The 23,802-nt window shown below is 42.6% G+C and overlaps 1 protein-coding gene across 1 annotated transcript; it reads right to left on the minus strand.

Annotated features, from left to right (window-relative positions):
- Positions 1 to 532: 532 nt before the first annotated feature.
- On the minus strand, positions 533 to 23,554 carry LOC146635625 (type II inositol 3,4-bisphosphate 4-phosphatase-like). Its single transcript, XM_085348117.1, has 27 exons — positions 23,478 to 23,554; positions 22,825 to 23,030; positions 22,160 to 22,218; positions 21,991 to 22,072; positions 21,705 to 21,902; positions 21,369 to 21,416; positions 21,085 to 21,191; positions 20,736 to 20,846; positions 15,841 to 15,849; positions 14,256 to 14,335; positions 11,758 to 11,851; positions 11,444 to 11,513; positions 11,087 to 11,234; positions 9,987 to 10,117; positions 9,787 to 9,894; positions 7,821 to 7,929; positions 5,839 to 6,004; positions 5,561 to 5,749; positions 5,345 to 5,477; positions 4,367 to 4,578; positions 4,121 to 4,244; positions 2,644 to 2,770; positions 2,424 to 2,564; positions 1,879 to 1,976; positions 1,635 to 1,732; positions 1,145 to 1,299; positions 533 to 872 (listed from the first exon to the last, which is right to left on the minus strand). Exons 2-27 carry the CDS (start codon positions 22,946 to 22,948, stop codon positions 650 to 652), a joined length of 3,144 nt encoding a protein of 1,047 aa, XP_085204243.1. The 5' UTR covers positions 22,949 to 23,030; positions 23,478 to 23,554; the 3' UTR covers positions 533 to 649.
- Between the last annotated feature and the right edge of the window lie 248 nt (positions 23,555 to 23,802).

The following is a 23,802-nucleotide window of genomic DNA, read 5'->3' on the forward strand; positions in this document are numbered from 1 at the left end:
AAAAAGCATTATCAACCTTGTGTCAGTCACAAACTGTGGTCTGGTAATAATAAAATCAAATTTCAGATTTCAAAGCCATAACAAATAACCGTCTGCTTTTCATTCAAACTTGTTCCTCTGTTGGTCTCTAAACAGAATGAGCAGCATAGCAGAGAAATGATGTGCGACAGGGAAGAAGAGTGGGGTGGACTTTGAGGAGGGGTGCACATTATTGAGTGAACACTGGAGCACCATCTAAAAATTTTACTTTATCAAGATTTGTAACTTTATATTTTATTAAAGTGAATCTAATTTACTCTTTTTTTTGTAGACATATGGTTCCTATGACTGTATATATACACATATACAGCTATAAATAAGCAAGAACATTTCCCTAAAAATGTAAATACCCCCCCAAACTCTAAAACACGTCCAGTGTGGGATTTACATTAGAGGATACTTACTGACTGACATATTGTTTTAGTCTTTGGTATCATTCTTGTGAATAAAACTTTCCAACAAATGAAAGAGAAAAATAAAGAAAGCCGCCTCTCGTCTCCTTAAGCTGAATTAAATCTCATGAACACGCTTCGTCTGAACAAACCTGACAGAAAATAGTAAGAGTGATAGTGATGCAGTCCACTTCCCAGTGTTCCCAGTCTGTGCTGCTCTACTGGTATTTTGCCAGCAGTATAACGAGGCTGAGGATGAGCCAAAGAACCAGGAGGTGAGAGGTCACCAGGAGAAAGGCCACTGGGTAAAGGTGCCGTCTGGGGGCTTTGGGGGCCAAACACTGTGGGAGTTCTGAGGGAGTCTCCCCTGGATCTAACCCAGAGACAGGGAACCCTGACTGGGTGTAACAGCCAAGCATCTGCCCCCAGGACAGACGAGATCTGGAGGATGAGCAGGGGTGTTTGTGTGCAAGTGTGAATGAAAGCCAGGGGGGGCAGAGAAGGAAGAGATGTGAAGAGAAAGAGAGGGAATTGATGGCATGAAGTAAAAGAACAAAGAGAGAAAAAGATTAAACTGAAAAAGTTTTGCAACATTTACAATAAGTGGAGAACAAAACGGGGAAACAGGAAAAACAAACGAGGCGAACAAACAGAAATAAAGGAAGGCAAGAGGAAGAGGATTGTTGTGTTTTTCAGGAGAAACAAAAACACACCTTCTCATCCAGTCCAGTGCGGTGCTGAAGTGCTGCTGGCTGAGTGTGTGTCGCTCCCGCAGTAAGGCGCACTGCTCCAGCGTCACCGACATCGCAGTGCGGTCCTTCGCACTCTTACAGCTCGTCAGCCGCACACCGTTCACCTTACGACACACCTGCACGTGACAAAAACACTTTGTTCAAAGGCCCAAAGCAGAGAAAACACATTAATATTATGTGAAGTGTTGTAGCAGAGGTCCTAGTGTAAATGCCCCTTGAGTAAGTTCAACATTGACAGTCAGCTGAGCTCTTTCTGTGCGGCTTGGACGTTCTTCGCCTGTACAAGTATATTATTGCTTGTGAGGTTAATTTGTGGTTCTAAACTGGTTACATGGAGTAAAGGAGTCCCCATTGGGAGCACTGGGATATTTCCCGGTGGTTCCCACCAGGTGATCCCCACAGAGTCAGGTCTTAAAAATCTTACATCAGTAAGTCTGTTTCAGGTGCTTACCTTAGCAGCAATCCACAGAACCTCCACGTTCTTCCTCTTCTTGGCCTCAATGCTGCGTTCCAGAGAAGACAACAAGTCTGCCAGCGACTGGATACCAGCTGACAGAAGAAGAAGGAAGTTCAGTTCAGTCATTGTTTCACTGTTAGCGATCAGACAACCCTCTGTGAGCAAGCAATTAGCAAGAGTGGGAAGGAAAGCACCCTTTTAACAGGAAGAAACCGCAGTAGTGATAAAAAAGCCTTACCCATGTCCGGCAGTCTGTCCCTCAGTGTGTTACAATAAGCTTTGAGACGCTCACAGCTCTGCTGGTTTATTCTCTCCTGCAACGAACAGTCACCAAACCTGAAAACAAACATCAGCTTCTGAGTATTTTTACCAAAAATGGAGAGAAATTTCGCAGCTTACAGGAAGCAACCTTCTATTTTTTGTTGTTGTGATATTATAATGTTTAATGTTCATAATAAAAGTTGGCTAAAGTTTCAAATAATGAGGGAAATGTCAAAAGCCAGGTATGAACAGTAAATGTTGTTGCCTACAGAGAAGTAACCAAAGCTAGTCGAATCCTAAAAAACGAACGTGCAGCTTGAGATGCAGCTTAAAGTCATCTGATTAATAATCTCTAATGAAGATTAAACTGTTGATGAAGATGTGCACCAACAGCTGACACATTAATATTTTTTTCCTATAAGACCTCTACTTCCAGCAATTTTATTCAGAGGTAGAAAAATATATTGATGTTCACAAGAGTTTGAATTTTGCTCATTAAAGAGTGAAAAGCGGTTTGTTTACCTCTCAGCGTAACTCTGATGCTGGTTGATTCCAATGTTAAACAGAACAGGATCGACTCGAATCAACAGTCCATCTTTCAGTTCCTGTGGAAGTGAGCTGAAGGTCTCCGGGGGCAACGGCACTTCAACAATAAAACTGCCCCTAGTTGGAGATGAACGCACAAAGTGAGGAAGCTGCACACTCACTGCGTGTATAGATGTGTGTGTGTGTGTATTCCCACCATGTTCCACTGAGTGTCGGCAGCAGGTCGTCTGGTTGTTCCGTTTTGGCCTCGGTGATGGTGAACGCTACTCTCTTTAGGTCAGCCACACCCACTTCCATGTCTTCCAGCATCCCAATCTCATCACCTGACACACAAACACACCTTAAATGTGTAAGCACTGCATGTGTCACACTAAAATAAAGGACAGCAGCTTCCTTGAGAGTGGCTGCCCCGTGATTGCACTAAAACTTTCACTTTCAGTGAAGGCCTGACACACACCTTACTGCAATCACTCTCAGACAGAGTGGCGAAGATTTCCAAATCACAGACAGACGGCCAACACACTGCCATCAGTCTCAGTCAGTCTGCACCAATAACTTATTTGCAACACATTTTGCAACAAGAAACTCGAATGAACTGGTTGACAACTCTTTGTTTTTTGGGTACTTTCCCAAATAAATCTGTGGAATTTTCCCAGATTAATCACAGTTAATCACTGTATCATCACAAACAGATTGTACGTACCATATTTTTCAGACTATAAGGCACACTTAAAATCCTTTAATTTTCTCAAAGATCGACAGTGCGCCTTATGTATGAATTTTGGTTGTGCTTACTGAGCTCGAACCGATTTTATGTGGTACGTGGCTTTATCGGAGCATTATGGCTACCATAGTCAGGAGCCTCGCGGAGAAATCTGGGTCCAAAACTCCGTCTGCTTCAGGTCCCAAAGTCAAACGAACACTGCAGCATCACTGAGAGTTAAAAATTATCTAAATTCTTTCATCTTTAATAAAATGATCAGCGTTGCTGCTTTAACAGGTGTAACAATTAAGTTTAACATTCAGAAGACAGAAAACTCAACAGCAGTGAGGTTTGTCGGGTTACTGAGGTTTGGCTAGCTGGAATATAATGATGTGCTACATGATCGCTAGCGACACAGCTATGTTAGCATAACATTAGCACAGTGAAGCTGGAGGATGAACGCCAACTTTTTCCCCTTAACCCTTAACGCGAGGGTTCCTGATGGTCAGGGACAAATGCAATTGCATGGCAGGATGCTGTAAATGGATCAAACTTCAGTCAGGAGAACAACTGAGATAATCCATCCACAATACGAGGTTAGTCATTAATATACTGCAACAACACGGGAATAGAGCAGCTGCGAGAGAATTCAACATTAATGAATCAATGGTAAGGAAGTGGATGACGCAAGAAGAATGAGTTGAATAAAGTTTGACTCATCTGACTGTTTTGTTTTGCTTAATTCACCTTATGGACCGAAAAATACATTAATTGCAGACTGATAGCCGAATAACTCCACAATTGCCATTTTAACACATCAATCACTCAATCATGAGACCTGGTCCCCGTCTTTAAGGCAACCATGTCAAAGGCAATAAGATCACAGGTTCTTCAAACATGGTAACAACAATTTGGTCTCACCAATGACTGTTTTCCATAGTGTGACTCTGTGTGACTAGTGTGTATTTACCGTGGGTGCTCAACAGGCTTTCAAATTGAGCCAATACTCCTACAGTGTGAAGTTGCCGTAGAAAGTCAGGATCCTCCAGGCCTCTGTAAAGCTTCAGCATGACACCACAAACTACTGCTGAGAGCTGGAAGACAAACACAGTTTCTTTAATACAGAAAACTACAAACTCCCACTAAAATTCCCCCCCCCAATAAAAAAAAAATAAAAACCAGAACATGTTCCCTTTTAAATCTCTGTCATCCTCACCGCCTGGCTGAAGACGGCGTGACGTCTCTGGGCTATGTGTGCAGGGCCCTGAGCGACCGTCACATCCACTGCCTCCTGCAGGACCACAAAGGTCATTGCTACCTGGGCCTTCCCCACTGCCTCACGCACGCAGTCCCTAAGAGTGACCACCAGAGGGAGAAGGTGCTCTTGCCAGGTGCACCCAGAGAAGGAGGAGCAGGAGGAACGAGAGGCTGGAGGGAGAGCGTGAGAAAGTTTGGTGTTTTAATCAGAAATTTACTTTAAGAAAACAAAAAACAGATATCTGAAAATGAGATATCTAAGAAGAAGAAGAACTAGCAAAACTAAGTTAACAGGAAATGCAGCACTGATGAGTGAGATGAAGTGATCTTTCAAACAGAAAGAAAACAGTGAAGCATTAAAAATTGTTATTCAAACGTGCTCTGTGCATGTATTAAACCCTGTTCACTGTCAAAGTCTGATCGGAATTTAAAACGGAGGTATTCTCCGACTGTCTCAGCACACGGACTGATTTTGATTTAAAGGACTCGAGATGAAATAATCCCGAGGTTAAATTAACCATCACAAGATTCATGCACAGCCAAGATGCACATCGCTGAAAAACTGTATCGAGCTTATTAACGTTATTGCAAGCATAATCTCAGTGAGAACGCTGCCTGCCAGATTATCAGCTAGCATAATCCATGATATTAACACGTGCACAATGTCAGGTAATACTTCAAGACTTCCTCCTCCAGAGTAAATACACGTGGACACACAGCATACTGACAGCCAAGGTAACTATGGACTGAACAGCTGAATCTACTAAAACCTTTTGCAGAATAATCAATTGACAAATTTGTTTTTTTATCGCTAATTTAGTGCTAAATGTAGAATTTTTCAAATATATTAAAACATATAAAAATGATTTTATACACAAACAGGAGCAGAAACATGCACTTGTCTGAATAAGAACTCTGAGACGTGATTTACCGTCACCTGTGTTCTGAGAGTTCGTGTCCCCTTCCTGCGGCTCTGGTGACATCACCGTCTGCTCCTCTTGCTGCTGCAGTCGGTCGACCATGGCAACAATGCAGTTGATGCTCTTTCCAACATTCACCCACACCCTGTCCTACACAAAAACAAGCACATATAAAAACTGGAATCATACAACGCTGTCGGAAACACGCAGACATCACACACACTCCAACTTGCCCACTCCTCGTCGTCGTACTCCGTGTCGTGTCGGCCACCATCCTGCTCCTGATCGGCGGGACAGTTCTCACACAGCAGCCCGTTGCTGTGCACGTGGCTGCTGTTGGCGTTTGCGATGCACTGGTTATGGATCTCCAGCAGGGCGCATTTTACCAACTCCTCTTTGAGCGCGTGCACAAACTGCTCGGTCTGGTGGACGACAAAGTATGAGGAAACGTCAGATTTCTTGGTGTCCAAACGACTGCCGGTTAGCTGTATTCTTCTTATTCCTTCCTCACCTGTTCCGTCAGGCTGCCCAGGACCTGCCGCAGCCGGGCGGCGTTCAGCTCCTGCGCGACGGAGAGCAGCTCCTCTGCGAGCCCGAAGACCAACGGCTGCAGCTGGGCCATCCTTGTCAGCAGCTCCTTGGCTCTAGAGCTCTCCTCCTGGGAGTAAGAGACACATCTGGAGAGGAAAGAAAGGAGGACGAGGAAAACTTTACCAACAAGCTAAACTGAAAGAGACTGAAGAGTCCAACAAGTCCACCTGTGTAGATTACACACTGTTGTATCTGTTATACAACAGATAACAACATGAATTTGTATTGAATCCTTGACTGCAACATTTTGGCTTTTTAAAACCAGATGTGAAGGACATGGGTTACATCCAAGACTACTGCGCGCTCGTAATCTAGCAGCTTTAGCTTGGGCGGTCAATTTAACTCTAGGTGGGGCCATTATTTCCAAACGAAACATGTTGTAATCAGAAAGATGATTGATGCTATAAACTCATCACAGAGTTTACTGGGGTCAAAGTGAGAAGTAGGATTATTTCTGCCTGAAAACGTGCTCAGCCGACGAGCACCGTGATGTCCCCCTGTGGTCAGGACATTTCTGTCCTTAAACCTCAAGCTGAGCATTTAGAGTTAAAGTTCACCTTTAAGTATTTATCCTTCATGACAAGCTTGTTGGACACAACAGTGACTGATATTAAACCTCAATGCAGAAAAAACAGCAAATTTGATTTGATTGGTTTGCACAGTCTCCAGTTTTCACATGTGGACACACAAATCTGCTTTTATCTCTGAGATGCCTCTTTATGCAATACAGTGATGCCTCACAGTAACGCGGATCACTTTTCGGTGATTTTTTTTGTGTTTGTGTGCAATTTTGCTTTTTTTGGGGGTTTTTTGTTAGCACATTATGTTCTGCGTCCTGATTGGCTCTAGACCACTGTCAATCAATCTCATGTCGTGTCTCCTGCACAGTACAGAGCGTGAATGTGTTCACTTTGTCAAATTTATTGAAATCTTTGCTCGCTAGCAGTGTGACTCTGAAGTGCTGTACTGTATGTTTGTAAGTTTTCTCCCCAACAAACACAACAATGTCCACAAACCTTTGCAGCGTCAAAGACACCTGCAGGTTCCTTAAGTTCATAATACTGGACGTATTTTTCTACAAAGGTTTGAACTTTGAGGGTGTTTAAACAAGAGAGAAAAGTGTGAAAATGTTCGAGCCTGTCTGAGAAAAGTGTATAACGGGTGTAGTGAGGGGTTTTACAGCCTTAAAACATCTATAATAACTGTAAAAAATAAAGGTGGCTACTGCGCAGACTTCACCTACCGCTGGTTATTTTTGGAACGCAACTCGTGATAAACGAGGGGCCGCTGAATAACACTGACTAACACGTTCTTATATTTGATCTCTCTACAGCAATGGACAAAAGTTTTGTTAGTGGCACAAATTTGGTGTTTGACACACTAAATCACATTAAGATCTGGGGATGAATCCAAAATGTTAATCCGATGATCTGTGTGTCACTTGGTTGGACCTTCTGCCTCGTTACAATCTTACATTGTGCTGGAAAATCGCTCGTAGAAGTTTTTAGTGTCACACAGTGTGATTTACTTAATGCAGGAACGATCGTCACCAATTATTTGCGATAAATTGTCACCAATTTGTGGCAATGAGAAAACTTTTTATTCATGAGTTCATGTTTATAGATATTAACTTGTGTTCAGCTCAATTTAATTTACAGCGAGCGCTTACAATCTCTTTAACTCTAAACGTACATCACTGCCATTCATCCCTCTGCTGTGTGCAGACTGAGATAATTCCATAAAAATTAAAGCATCAGTGCGCCGACTCCACGATGCAGCAACGCTAATCCTGACAGAGTCGAGATTATAGAGATTAACCGACAGCAGCCAACAATATTATGTTTGAGTGTGACGCTGTTGGAGGAAGGAGGAGGAAGAGAAAATAAAGGGTGGAGACGTTACCTTTCCCTGAGGTTTGTATGTTTCCTGAGGAGTTTCTTCAGCCCTCCGTGTTTAAAGGCCTGGTGATGATCGGCCGGAGCACCAAAGGTTATAACGTCATACCAAACACCTGAGGACAGAGATGAGTGAGTGAGAGAGCTTTGTAGCGTCTTAAGCACAGAGAGAGAGAGAAAGGTGAAGATGGGAAACAAAACACTTTATAATAACATCATCAGTGAATCATAATGTGGTGTTTACAGCTGCTACATGATACATGATAATGCCTACAAACTGGTAAACAATTCCAATTAAACCAGTTTAACCAGCCACATAAGGTTAATAGATGATGTTTAGGAATGTTTAAGTAAGCCGGTGGAGTGGCAGTAGTACCAGTCTGTGAACCTTTGTACCCCGTTTCATTTTTACTTTTGCTTTCACCTTTACTTTAGGAAAACCTGTGGTGTGAGTTACTATAAAACAGCCTCGACTGAGCGCTGTCTCGCTGTTCATACCACACATGCACCACAGGCCTGAAGAAGAAGGAAGCCGCAGACAACAGCCGCGTTGACATAAAATGTTATTTTCTGCTTTTATTCACACAACCAACATAAAGGGGAATTACACCACTACTAATGATGGCAAACATCATTTATTATTAACAGTAAAATAACTACTTGATAAAGTTTAAATCACAATTGTTTGCTTACATGTATGTCTGATGGTTATTGTAAAGTGTCGTCAAAAGTCGATAAAAAATACACAACAGAAATAAGAAGCAGTTAAAGAAAGTTCGGTTATGATTTAGAAACACTTAAATAATATTTAAATATTTGAGCATTTTTAATTTATGTCAACATAGCAAATACATCTTTTTATTCTTATTTATCAGCATCGACTGGGATGCAACAAAAACCTGCAGTAATTTACCTGCAAGCTGTTCACAAAACACCACTGAAATTAGAGGGAGACACTTGTAACTGCTGCAAACGGGAGCAGGAAAGCGTGCTGCGCTGTGAGACGCTTCATACCGTGCAAACAGGACACAGCATCAAAGATGGCTACCGCTGTCAGAAAGTCCTGTACGGTACTCTGCAGGGCAAATCTGCTACGTAACGCTAGAATGATACAGTTCTGCCACAGTTAACCACAGTCAGTGTGGAGCGGTTACCACCGAATACTGTTACGACTTGACTCGTAAGCCACAACTACAATTAGAGACTGATGCTACAGCTTTTAAACCAACAACAGTCTTATTGAAACCTCTAGATGTTCAGTTTTACAGGTAACGTTTATAGCTTAAGCTATGATTAGATACATTCATGGGGTGCACTTTGGTCCGAGTCTGTGCAGATGTCCACATGTTTTTGTAACCTGTGACCTCATCTGCAGAGAATTTAAATCACAATCCAAATATGTAGCTCCAACCTTTACACCAGGGGTGTCAAACACGAGGCCCGGGAGCCAGAATAGGCCTTGAAAAGACTTAAAGCTGGCCCACTGGATGACTTTGAAAATAAGCTAGCTTTTTTACTTTTAACTGCATTTTCATTGGTTTTACAGCTTTTTCTATTGATAAGGGACCGCACCCCTGGGGTAGTATGAATTCATACCACACACTACAGCAGAGTAATTAAGTAATCGATAAACAAGGAAATGACAGTAAAGTTCCTGTTTTTTTATTATTTACCACAGAAATGTCTTTTTTTATTCTTAATATTGAGTCAACAGGGGGAAAACAACCTTTTCTGTGAATTAATTTAAATTCTTTAATTAAAGGACAATCTGGATGAGCCGCTATCAGAACATTTTCTGTAACTTTAAATATTTCTCATGTAGTTTCAGCGAGCTGTATGAGCCCATGATTTAAAATGAGTTCGACTTCCCTGCATTAAACAGTCTCTGTGAGGCCAGCGGTGGTTTCAGACACCAAATCACACGTTAGCTTTGAAATGCTCATCTCTAAGAAGCAGGAGGCTCCCGGGTGTACCTGTGCTGTCAGGACTGGTGACCTCCATCCTCTGCGTGTGTAGGTTGGTCGGAACAAACTGAAGGTGTCTGTCTGACTTACTGGTGCTCGACTTAAAACAGGATGAAGCTGCGGATATATCAGGATATATCAGTTCTGTGTACTTCCAGATAGTATCTGTGGAAAAAGCTAAAATCCGCGTGAAGATCACGTGACCTCACCTGAGACTTTTTCGAGCTCAGCGAGCAGTTCCTGATAGCAGCCGGTCACGTGGTTACAGTGGCTGACGACATCATGGCGAAGGCCATCCCAGTGGGGTGAAAGGTCACCGAGTTCCTTCACTTCCTGAATTCTAACAGGAAAAAAAAAACTTCAGGCTGAAAGAAACAAAGTTTTTTCTACTCTTGGATTTTTATGATGTCATAGGCAGGTGATATCCTTGACGATCTCACAGAAGCCCCGCCCAGCTGCTGTTGTCAGGGGCAGCTGAAAACAGTGGTTGTCTAACTTTTGTTGCGTGTAATAACATTACACCCACACGTATGTCCCTCCACACGTTTTCCCTGCTTGTTCATCTCGTATGTGCAGTTGCTCTGCGCCCTCTGGATAAAATGAGGGAGGTCCACAGAGGGAGGAGCTAAAACATCTTGTTCCTTACAGAGGATGACCTGGGGTGTTGCACCAACGCCCAGAATAAGATAAACAAGGAAGAGTTTGAACTACTAAAGAATAAACTTCAGTTTCAAGTTGATTTTGATCTGGTACCTGAGTTCAGGTTATTGAGATAATAGATTAGTTCTGAAGGGTCGTTTTCTTACAGATTTTTATTTTTGCATAGGTTGTGTTTTTTTTTATTTCTATTTACATATATATGTAAACCCAGCCAAAAATAACATCATGAACAACTTCCAGGAAGCACAGTGTGAAAACATGCCCGACCACATTATCTCATCTCTGCAGGGATGCACTAATCTAACGTTAGAATCGCATATCCATCCAGTCCTGACTCAACGTGCTGGATCTGTGTCAGCATGCCGACTTATGGACACGTCTGTTTCAGTTCTGTTGTCTTGTGTTTACTTCAGCATGTAGCTAGCAGAGAGCTAACATAGCTTGGAGGAAGTTAACAACATCGTTTAGGTGATCCTGAACTAAAAACTTTTTCAAGTTGTTTAAATGTACATTTTATTTACACAAGTATAGTAAACATGTCTGCTTATGTAATCATCAGAAATGCATATACTGTCAAATAAAACAAGACTCAAATGTTAGTAATCACCCCCTGAAGGCCCAGTCTGAGCAAAGAACAAGCCCTGCATACCTGTTTGTATGTTCCTGTGTGAGCAAGCTCAGTAACTGTTTGGGTAAAGAGAAAGAAAGCGGCGTCTCTGACATCTGTTCCCTGACCAGCAGCCACCTCTGATCTTCTGTCTTAAACCTGTTCACCTTAGAGACCTGAGCACACAGCACTGCACGCACACACGCACGCACACACGCGCGCACACGCACGCACGCACGCACGCACGCACGCACGCACACACACACACACACACACACACACACACACACACACACACACACACACACACACGCACGCACGCACACACACACACACAGGTTAAGGAAGGAAAACTGATATAAAAGCAGAAAACCATATCCTGTAAACTGTGTGCCTCACATGCTCTCATCATTGGACTGTTGTCTTTGTCGTGGACAGAGCCGTGAATACTGTCGCACAGCGTGGAACACTGGGGCAGGAAAACGGAAAGAGAGAAAGTAGGTCAAACATAATTTGTTATTATTTATCTCTTTTCTTGCACTTTAAAATGAAAGCTAGACTGGACAGTGCTAAAGCAGCTTCACTGTGACTCATCTACCAACCTAGACCTCAAATGTGCCAGAAAGAAAACCACAGAGCCAATTGTCGACTTGAGACGAGTCCACGGTGCATCAAACAAGCACCACTGAAAGAGAAAGACAACTTTGTGCTACCTTGTGTTCAGAAGGAGTTTGACTCTCGCCGTCTCCCTCCATCTGCACGCGGGACACCCGCACCTCCCCCACCTCGTTCACGCCATCCATCGTCCTGATGAAGAAAGAGTGGACACTTCATATTCAAAGAAAAAAATCACAAAAATGTAAAGACTGAGCGGTAAGGGTACCATGAGTAGGGCGTTTGATGCTAATTAATTCAACAGAATTCATGAACATATCAGAAATATGGGAAGTACAGCGCTGTGGGAACACAGACTCTGCTCGTATGTGGATTTGCTCACATGGACAGTCACTCCTGAGAGGCCCACTGTGAGCCAAGAAAACCTGATTCACTTTTCAGTTCCTCTTCATAGTTTAAATTCATAATTTGGAACGGACCAGTGAACACAGGGGGACATATTAAAATATTTCAAACCAAGCTTTCTGAGAAACAAGACAGCAGAGCGACTAGTGGGAAAAGTTAGAGAGACTGAATGAAAAGCTAACTAAAAATACAACGACTAGCAAGACAAAGCTTCAATCACCTGCTACCTGATTCACCAACGAAACAAACGGGAAGAAAGAATTAGAAAGTTAGGTATACAAGGCTAACCTGAGCCACAATCAGCTAACGAGAAAGACGAAGCAACTACAGAGAAGACAAAAGTTACTCAAAACAAGATTACTAGACAACTTAAGGTGGTCAGAAACCAGAGAACCAACAATCCAACACTAACCATAAACAAACTAACTAACAAAAAGAAGCTAGTGAAAAAAACAAACATACTAGAAACATAAGAAAAGTTCAGGAGGGAACATGTTTAAGACGATAGTAACAATTAGCTGGAAATGAAAAGTTAGTTAAACAAAATAACTGACTAGATGGTAAAAACAGAAACAATAAATGAAAATACAGATGGAGGTAAAGACTAATTATTAACTAGAGAACTGAAGCTCACTAGAAACAATTACAAGCAATACACGGCTAAACAGAACAACGAGGCAATGCTAAAGAGCAAGAGAACTGGAGTAGAAATAGTTGCTGCACACTTTTATGGCCTCCAGGCGTTAATTTTCCTGTTGTTTTTCCCACTGATGCTTCAGAAAATTCTTATTTAAAGAGTTTTAAACATTGAATCAACCCAGAGACTGACTGGATAACATCTGGCAACAAGCAACATGAGGGGGGAAAATGTGTATTCCCTTACTGGTTGAGGTCATTCACATGACACTTGTCGCAGTAAGGCGCACGGTGCTGCACCAGGATTAGCTTTTTGCAGGGTTGCATCACAGTTTTTCAAGCTGAGTTTTTGAGAGTGTTTGCAAACAAGTTGCCATCTTCAATGCAAACTAGAACAACCAAAGCAACGACAAGTAGGTCATTGCAAGCTCTTTGTGACCAGTTTCAATTAGACAATTTCATGGTACATGTGCAAAGACAATAACGGACTATTCTTTTCTAGATAAGCCGTATTCACCAGCAACCGCTTGCCAATATACATCCTTCCTTAAGCTTCAGCTACACAGGACTAGGGACCAGTCAGGGACCTCCTGACCCCCTGATAACCCTAAAAATAAAGCTAAATATTAACAACAGAAAGACAAAAAAAAGGTACTAAGAAACAAATCACCATTAAGGTAATCAGGAACCAACATAAATATGAAGTAATGGCTACCAATTACACAATAAGCACCAGGAAAAGTTAACTAAAGACAAAATAGCACCTCTAAATGATAGAAGAACCAACAAACACACGTCTGAAAGACTAGCTAAGAAATTCCATTAAGGTGGTAACAAATATTTCTGGATAAAGATGCCTTGCTTTTGTAAGTTTATTTGAAATGCTTCTTTATGAAGTCACAAAAATTTGCAGTTCTGCCAGCCTGCATGAGGTATGCGTTAGTAGTGAGGCACACCTGGATACAACATGCCAGCACAGACACACCTACTGCACTCCGCCTGCTCATGCCTGGACCGCGCTCTGGATCTATGCCTCTCTCTCCTCGTCTTCATTCTTCCTGTCCTCCTTCGATCTCTCGGAATTTGCTTTTTCATCTAATCTAGTCTTTACGGCTGCTCGTCTGTCTCTCTAAAGATGCTGTGGTGACAAAACAGGAAGGAGCTGCCTTTTTCTACTTTCTACAGAGGTGGAGCCCCACGCTCTCTCCTCACTTCCTCTTGTGGTCTACAGTATCTAAGCAACGGACAATCCTGGAAGCTTTTTATGACGTGCAATTCGTTGACTTCAAAACATTTCTATGATAGGAAATGGGGTAAAGCTGGGAGAGAGCATGCATGGTGAGGAAAAGAGTGTGTGCAGAGCAGGTAAACTTAAAATGAACTTCGGATGCCTGCAGGGTGGTGGGCGGGGAAAGTTGTTGATGAGTTAAACCATGCAGAATAGTGACGAAAGGTTAGTAAAACTGGATAAGGGGGACACAGAGTAATTATAAACTTTATTTTAAGAGAAGATGTGATGAATATGGTTAAAAGGGGAAGATTTAAGTGTGTTTACCTGAGGCTAAGAGAGACGTGAGGCTCCTTGACCCTGAGCACATCTCTGATAGAGAACGAGGTAAAACCCAGGAAGCTCCTCTGAGACAGAAACAGAGCAAGACAGTTGTTTCATCTCACATCAAACTGCTTTTTCATTGTTTAAATTTTCTTTGTGGCTCACATCATAGCCATATAAATATATCCAATTTCCACTGACAACAAGCTCTATGTGAAAACATCAGCTTTAAAGTAGATTATGATGATAAGACGCGTTTCAACTTGTGTTTTTTAGAATCAGGTCAAAAACATCGACTACACAGTTTCACATTTCAAACCATGTACAGTGGGGCAAAAAAGTATTTAGTCAGCCACCGATTGTGCAAGTTCCCCAACTTAAAATGATGACAGAGGTCAGTAATTTGCACCAGAGGTACACTTCAACTGTGAGAGACAGAATGTGGAAAAAAAAAAAATCCATGAATTCACATGGTAGGATTTGTAAAGAATTTATTCGTAAATCAGGGTGGAAAATAAGTATTTGGTCAATAACAAAAATACAACTCAATACTTTGTAACATAACCTTTGTTGGCAATAACAGAGGTCAAACGTTTACTATAGGTCTTTACCAGGTTTGCACACACAGTAGCTGGTATTTTGGCCCATTCCTCCATGCAGATCTTCTCGAGAGCAGTGATGTTTTGGGGCTGTCGCCGAGCAACACGGACTTTCAACTCCCGCCACAGATTTTCTATGGGGTTGAGGTCTGGAGACTGGCTAGGCCACTCCAGGACTTTCAAATGCTTCTTACGGAGCCACTCCTTTGTTGCCCGGGCGGTGTGTTTTGGATCATTGTCATGTTGGAAGACCCAGCCTCGTTTCATCTTCAAAGTTCTCACTGATGGAAGGAGGTTTTGGCTCAAAATCTCACGATACATGGCCCCATTCATTCTGTCCTTAACAAGGATCAGTCGTCCTGTCCCCTTGGCAGAAAAACAGCCCCATAGCATGATGTTTCCACCCCCATGCTTCACAGTAGGTATGGTGTTCTTGGGATGCAACTCAGTATTCTTCGTCCTCCAAACACAACGAGTTGAGTTTATACCAAAAAGTTCTACTTTGGTTTCATCTGACCACATGACATTCTCCCAATCCTCTGCTGTATCATCCATGTGCTCTCTGGCAAACTTCAGACGGGCCTGGACATGCACTGGCTTCAGCAGCGGAACACGTCTGGCACTGCGGGATTTGATTCCCTGCCGTTGTAGTGTGTTACTGATGGTGACCTTTGTTACTTTGGTCCCAGCTCTCTGCAGGTCATTCACCAGGTCCCCCCGTGTGGTTCTGGGATCTTTGCTCACCGTTCTCATGATCATTTTGACCCCACGGGATGAGATCTTGCGTGGAGCCCCAGATCGTGGGAGATTATCAGTGGTCTTGTATGTCTTCCATTTTCTGATGATTGCTCCCACAGTTGATTTTTTCACACCAAGCTGCTTGCCTATTGTAGATTCACTCTTCCCAGTCTGGTGCAGGTCTACAATACTTTTCCTGGTGTCCTTCGAGAGCTCTTTGGTCTTGGCCATGGCGGAGTTTGGAGTCTGACTGTTTGAGGCTGTGGACAGGTGTCTTTTATACAGATGATGAGTTCAAACAGGTGCCATTCATACAGGTAACGAGTGGGGGACAGAAAAGCTTCTTACAGAAGACGTTACAGGTCTGTGAGAGCCAGAGATTTTCCTTGTTTGAGGTGACCAAATACTTATTTTCCACCCTAATTTACGAATAAATTCTTTACAAATCCTACCATGTGAATTCATGGATTTTTTTTTCACATTCTGTCTCTCACAGTTGAAGTGTACCTCTGGTGCAAATTACTGACCTCTGTCATCATTTTAAGTGGGGGAACTTGCACAATCGGTGGCTGACTAAATACTTTTTTGCCCCACTGTATAACATCAACACTTAACCATAACGTGAACTCTAATAGCCTCATCTGACAGTGTGGCTGCAGTCTGAGAGACTCAAGGACAAAACCTTCTTCTTTTAGAGGCCTGATGGTTTTCCTTAATAACAAATAAGAAGCAGCACTACTTGTATATCTCAAGTCACTGGAGATTGAAGCTTATCGTGGCAAACACTGGGTGAGAGCCAGCGTGAACCAGAGTAAAAATACTCACAGTTTGGTTCAAAACTCGACTTTTAGGCACAGTTTTGGTTTGACACGCTGACTCCACAGCTTCCAACAGACCAGCAGGCCTTTACCAGGCATTACAAGCTACAGTAATACCACAAAGAGGACCTTTGTAGTGCGGTCACGATCTCAGTTTCAGAACTCTTACACCCTAGAAAGCTTTCACAGGTCAGTTTGGAATCAGCACGTAACCGTGGGAAGAAGCCAGAGCACACGGGGAATTTCACAAACTGGTTTTGTGAGCAAAATATAGTCACTGACTAAAAGCTTCTTCCAGCTGCCCCGTCTTTCACGAGGGGTCACCTACTGCAGCATGCATCTCCTTGTGTTTGACTGGGCAGATTTTTACACAGAATGGCCCCAAAGGGATCTGGATTGTAAACCACTACACTATGGAGCCAGACACTGACAGAGCCAGAGAGTAGCACCAGTGCTATGGTTTCACTGTGCATTTCTTCTGCACCTAAAAATGAAACAGACCTGTACAGCACCATCATGTTTGGCCTATTTTAGCTCTTGAACTTTCCAAAGTAGGCTACTTATTGAAAGCCTCTCTTTCCTCTGTGACTACATACTCTTACTGCTGGGTGGATTCAAACACCAAAATCAAGATAAAATCTACACTCGATAAAGATGTGAGGTACTCAGTCTTCTCAGCTGAGACTATGTGCGTACAGCATCTTTCCTTTTAATTGAATTCTGTGTTAGGCAGCTTGTGCCCGTCACTACACGAACCACAGCTGCAACTGCACATGCCAAAGTTTATTAAGAACTTAAAGCGATGTTCAGGCCAGATTAAAGCTGTACAACACGTGCCCTACGATGTCAGAGCCAGGCTATAATCAGGCTGATATCATGCAGTCTGAACCCGACGTAACAGCCCTCACAGGGAAGACGTATTCCACTCCAAGGTATGTACAGAGCTGTCACACCAATTAATAAAGGACCAAATACACATCCAAACTCATCATCTCCACAAGGTCACGGCCCTGTTATCAAAAATCCCCACGGCAACGACACTGAAATCATTCGGCTGCCATGACGATAATCGGAAACTCAGAGGATTACCTTGACGAGTGAAAAGCACTCAAATCACCCAAAACACACACAAACACACACCACAGTGAAGACAAAGTGAATGAAGCTGCATTTACTTCAGTTGTCTGATATCTTTTATCACATCAAACATGCATTCATTTCACTGAGTCTGAGACTTTAAGCTGATATTCAACAGAGGCAACCATCAAAAAACTAAAAATACACAAATAAATAAAAACAGCAGATATAAAAAGACACCAACCCACACAGAAAGTAGCTCCCACGTGAGGATTCATTCATCTGAGTGATGTTTGTACAAACATCTAATGAATTTGGATATCTGGCCAAACATTTTGTGACAGGTTTTCATTTCTGTGTGTAATGTAAGGCCGATAGCTTCAGATGCATCTGGTCCACTGCGAGCAGCAGTGCAGGCATACTGATGCATCAACTTGCATCAATTTTGGCCGCCTAGCCGAGAGACATAGGAGGAGGTTTAACCTTTTCATTTTTTAAACATGCTGATTTGCTTTTTAAGTTTCTTACTCAGTTCTTACCTTCCTTTTATTTGCTGGTTAGTTCTGGATCAAATGAATTCGTCTGTGAGTTTGTGCAGTGAAAACTGGTCGGTCAGAATAAGGCAGTCATTTTTTAAAAGTTCTGAATGTTAATTGTTTAGAAAAAACAACAACACTTATTTGTGTGATTACTATATTTAAATTATCACAATGCAGGACATGTTACAGCAGACACGCTATGACGTGTCCTCATTGCTTCCCAAGAGCAGAGCCAGCCTGCAAACAAACTTTTCCGAAAGCCTTAAAACGTTCTTCATAAGTAGAAATTCATCTTTGTCAGAGACCCTTGTAGGACGCTGAAAAGAGAAAACCACTTGAAGACAGACAGAAGGAAACCGGATATTGATGGGTTAACTTCAGTCATGCAAACAGTTGCCTCATTTCCTCGTTTGCAGCTCAAGGTTAGGGTTACAACACGCAAACATGCAAACACACACCGAGCTAATCTGTCTCACTCAGTTCTTGGGAAAAGCAAGAGGCTTTTAAGATTAAATGCAAATCACCATCAAACCTTGACACACACGACAATAAAACATCTCTATTGTGTTATTTCCACAACAATGACATTGAACTGATGCATCATCTGCACCACCAGCTTATCAGGAAACAGCATCAGGGTTATGCAGCGATCACAAACAGGGCCGAAGCAAAACCCTGTATTGCAGAGTGTGAAAGACGAGGAAGTTAAGGTTCACATATAAACCTGAATAAGCATCAGCTGCGAGACCAAACATGTATCAGTGTTTTATCAAAAAAAGTCCCCTGTCTAAAACCAATTTCCTCTGGAATATCCCTTAAAGTTAAAAAGCCACTCAAGACTGTCAACCTTCCTCTACACATACAGAGCATGTTTCCATTCACTTAGCGTGGCCTTAGTCGCTGTGTAAGTGTGCTGAGGGCTACTTTTGAAAATTTCCGGTCTCTAAACTCAGCTGAAGGCTCGTAGAAGGCTTTGATCTCTGCCTCAAAGACCATCGTCGGAAACCTGCGATAAATTTTTGCTTCTATTTTGTAATCGTCCAGCATTTGATGCCTGGCCGGTCAGGTCTGTGGCTAAAGTAGCTGACTGTAGCTTAGGGATGGACGGCTAGCTATCAAAGCAGACACATCTCTAAACTTAAACCTTAACAAATACCAAAATAAATAAAGTTATATTTAATCCCTTACAGTTGAAACTATCCACAGAGACTGAAGCAGATTTTTGTAGGGCTGTAAGCGGGCTTATTTCTGCTGCTAGTAAGGAGTTTTAAACATGGGAATCTACGGGGTTTGATGCATGTGGACTTTCCCTACCTGTCCAGCAGAGATGCTGTGGCCGTCTCCTGGCGGTCGGAGACAGTCGGTGCATGCCTTCATGGCCCTCTGCATCCTCAGAAAGTTGGTTTTTTAAAAAGTGACTTCCTGTTTCTGCTCTGACTCTCACTATTTCAGTCTATATTTCTTTCTAGGATTTCCTGCTTTCTAACATCAGCTGAAGATTTGATTAACCAGCTGAATCTATACAATGACACACAAAGGAAGTGAGTCACAGGTACACATCCCAATACATTAAGCATGTGAACTTTTAAAACAATCAAACTTTTCTTTATTCTTAATATCAAACTGACTTTTTAAATAAGCTTCTGTCAGCTGCTGCCACCTCACCTGTGTCTGCTCATCAGTCTTTAAGGACATTTATTAATAGTTTAATGTCACTTTTCTAATGTAATGATTCCATATTGCCAGGTGCTCACTCCATGCAGGCAGCTTTTACTGCAGTTTCATGCATTTAGATATACCCAGGTCCTACTGCCAGTACAATGCTGCGATTTGGTTGCAATCTCAAAACTGTACGCTCATTATTAACAAATATATTTGAAATGAATGTGAACCCAAAACAAAAGCAGGTAAAGTTTTACAAATCTAAACTGAAGCTGCTGCACAGACACACTGCTGGACAATCAGAAATACAGCCCAGCTACTGCATCTGCAACACTCATCTGCACCTGAACGCATCCTCGATGTTAAAGACTATTTGATATTTTAACGCTGACTTTGGCAGCAGCTGTACGAGCAGATTTCTCCTGCTCGTGATGCATTTCCAAGCAGGCGTTCAACAAAACTGTGGATAAAACAAGAGAAACGTGAAGCAGAAGGAGAGCGGGTTCATCCATTGGTCCAGGAATTAAGCGTCTCAGAAAACATCGAACACAAAAAATAAACTCAGTGTCGGCTTTGGTTGTCCCTTCTGATCCGTCTCCAGCTGAAAAGACCAACACACACCGGCCGAGTATCCTCCCGCTCCCTCCGCCTCCTATTTCGTCATGGCCGACTGGATTAAAAACACACGCCCCTGAGCATCATGGGAAACAATTGAACTGGCTGGCAGCTTGGAGTTTGGCAAAGAGGACGGAGGGAAAAGAGCTGAAAACGGAAATATTTGCGTTTCTGTAATCTCACTTTCTCTCTCGTGTTACTCTTTCAACCAGCTGTGTGTGTGTGTGTGTGTGTGTGTGTGTGTGTGTGTGAGTGAGAGAGAGAGAGACAGATTAAGTGACCCAAAAGAGAAAATGAGTGTGCTGAAAAGCTACCACTGCTGGTATCACACATGCACATAACCGCACCACTAATCCTCTTAAACACACAATTTTTCAGACACACAGGAAAAACACACACCTGGAAACACACACTCACATATATACACACACTCACTGTTGTGGAGTCGTCGCCATGGTAAATGGTGACTTTGATCCTGCAGTGTCGGTATAGCGGGAAGTCATCACAAAAGCACACTGATGTCAGAAACACACCATCATCTGATCCCTGAAACACACACACACACACACACACACACACACACACACACACACACACACACACACACACACACACACAAAATGCAGTTTGATCAATTCAGAGGAAAATAATAAGCCTAACTTGAGCTTAGCCTTAATATAACGCAGCTCATGTGCCATAAATGGTGTGTGAAAGAGGTTCTCACAAAAATAGCAATAAAAGCGAAGAACAGGACTTGGCAGTCTGTGTGTGTGTCTGTGTGTACCTCTGCTATCTCTGCGCTGCAGTGCTTCCTGACTGTGTGAGTGTGTGTGTCGATGACAGAGATGTGAATCTGGATTTTGTCTCTGATGATATCCAAACCGTGACACTCTGAGAGAAGAAGGGCCGTGGGAAAGACGTCAGGAACAAAAACACACGGTATGACACAGAAAATCAGCAGTGTTATAAATGAAAGCTTTAACGGTGTGTGTGTGTGTGTGTGTGTGTGTGTGTGTGTGTGTGTGTGTGTGTGTGTGTGTGTGTGTGTGTGTGTGTGTGTGGACATACCCACTGTCAGGTGCAGCGGAGATACTGTAGCAGCAGTTTCTGCTCCACCTGGTGGCCACAGAACAGCATTACATCAGCTGTGAACTATTCAAACCTGTTAGTTTAACACACATCCATGTGCTATTTTTATAAACCCTGTGGCAGCTGGGATAGGCTCCAGCCCAACCACAACCCTGATAAGGATTAGTGGACGAGGATGGATGGATGGATTTGTCCACTGCTTATCTGGGTTCAGGTCATGTGGGCAGCAATAAATAAAATAAATAAAATAAAAAGTATAACGTCTCTTTGACACTGAATTAAAACAACAAAAACTTCTTTGACCGACATGCTCACCTGCACCTCCATCATTGTCAGGGCTATCCGTGGTGGTTTGTGTGTGTTCCTGCGTGTGTGTGTTAATGAGCGTGCGCAGGTGTGTGATGCGTCTCCTCAGCTCCTCGATGTTGGCGTCTCTCAGGCTGATGAGCCATGACGTGCACTCTGCAGAGCTGCTCGACTGCAGGAACACGGGAGGGTCGCCGCTCTCAAAGCCTCAACACACACACACTAACGCATTTTACTGTGCTCACATAGTATGCGAAAAGGTTCGTTAATGTGTGTTTGTGCGTGTGTTACGTACTGACAGCCAGCCGTCTGCTATTGTGTGGAAGCTTCATGACGTTACATCTCTCCAGCAGCAACACCTCCTCCAGCTCACCAGCCTGTGTTAAAGTTTCACGTTTTCTCTTTAATAAAGAACAAAAAGACACGTTTCCTGGTTTTCTTGGTGTCTCTATGTTGACTCTCACCTGCTTCTTCAGGATGAACAGCAGGTTTCCTCTCAGACGGCAGAACCGCTCTGTGAGACCTGTGAAAGCACAGAACGGCTCACAGATTTCTGAACACTAAGATGGAAAAATCTGTCTAAAGGGAGCTCTGCAGAGCGTGTTAAATAACAGCGTTTTCTTTCATGACCTTTAGATTGTGAGTCAGGAAACTGCTCTGCCGGTGGAGACTCAGAGGTTCCAGGAAGTAAAGTTAGAGTGACTCAGGCAGGAGATGGAAACAGACGAAGATGACTGCAGAGCAGAAGAGAAAAGAGATACAAAACAAAGGAGAAGAAAACGACAGAAACATGAGAGAGCAGGATACAAAAAACAGAACTAAAGATCAAAAAAGAGAACTAGTAAAAAAATAAAGACGATAATTAAAGAGAAAAAATAAGAAAATGAAGATGAGAGGCAAAAGATAAAAGAGAACAAAATAGAACAGAAGATAACAAGAAGCATAAATATTAGGACAAATAAGGGAGAAGAAAATAGCAAAGAAGACAACGACAAAGGAGAGCAAAACACTGCAGTGAAAGTAAAGTTAAATAAATAAAAAAGAGAACAAATGAAAAAAATAAAGATTATTTCCATCAGCCTAATAGAGGTTATGATAAAGGAGAATAGAACTGATCAGAATCTCTTACCTGCCTCCTGCCGTCCGACCTGCAGCGTCCCTTCTTTCTGGAAGCTCCCAGATGTTTCTTCTTTGGACAGAGACAGCAGCTGGCTGCGGTTCACTCTCAGCTTCATCCTCCTCATCATCATCATCTGCCTGCTGACCCCGCCATTATGATCTTCTTCTTCATCACTATCCTCAGCATCATCAGGGTTCCGTGAGCGTCACTGCTTTCTAAACAGAAACACACAGAACAAATCAATCAGTCTTTATTTATAAAGCACTTTTCATACAAAAAAATGTAGCACAAAGTGCTTTACATGGTTAAAAGCAGCCCACCCCACCCTCCCACTCACTCCCCACACTCTCATTAACATGTTTAAAGTTTGCACTACAAAAACAACTGGAATATTCTGAGTACTGTGGCTATATTATTTACGTAGTAATAGTACCGCACACGGTTTACATACTTACATCCTTAAGCTAAGGCTTTGTGAAAACAAATACATGAACATAAAGCGGAACAAGTGCACCTGCACGGTGCCACACCAAGTTAATGCTTGACATTAGTTGTTGACATGACGGGAAAATGTTTATAAAAACAACCGAAAACTCGACTAAATATCCGCACGTGAGATAAAGTGATTCACAAGTGTTTTCCGCTTTTTCCGTGTCTCTTACCGGCACAGAAAGTGGGTTTTGGAGGGGTAATGACCAACTTTACCAGCCGCGGTGTGTTTGGATAGACTTAGCCAACGCCACAGCGAAATAACGTTTGATCGAATCAAGTATCGCGAGAGTTGTCTGTCTTCCCAGATGCGCTACTAACGTGGAACTGAAATATGTCGCGAGAAAAACATCATTAGTCAGTTGAATTATATCCCATCGATTTACTGTTAAAATGTGAAAGCTTGTGCTTCTGAACGTTAGAGCGTTAACACTGGCTGTGCTAATATGGCTGTAGACGATGTGCTCTAGGATGTTGAGGACTATTTAGAAATTCTCT

Source organism: Diplotaxodon limnothrissa, linkage group LG3, assembly GCF_057381915.1.
Source record: "Diplotaxodon limnothrissa isolate DT_005_m linkage group LG3, D_limnothrissa_male_GT1.1, whole genome shotgun sequence".
Classification (NCBI taxonomy): domain Eukaryota; kingdom Metazoa; phylum Chordata; class Actinopteri; order Cichliformes; family Cichlidae; genus Diplotaxodon; species Diplotaxodon limnothrissa.

Excerpts from the sequence above, each read along its gene's own strand:
- LOC146635625 (XM_085348117.1), bottom strand. The coding sequence starts at position 22,948 with ATGATGATGATGAGGAGGATGAAGCTGAGAGTGAACCGCAGCCAGCTG. Across the intron at positions 11,235-11,443 it reads CAGTCCAATGATGAGAGCAT|TGCTGTGTGCTCAGGTCTCT; the intron begins GTGAGGCACACA and ends GTGTGCGTGCAG. Across the intron at positions 873-1,144 it reads GCACTGGACTGGATGAGAAG|ATCTCGTCTGTCCTGGGGGC; the intron begins GTGTGTTTTTGT and ends CTCATCCTCCAG.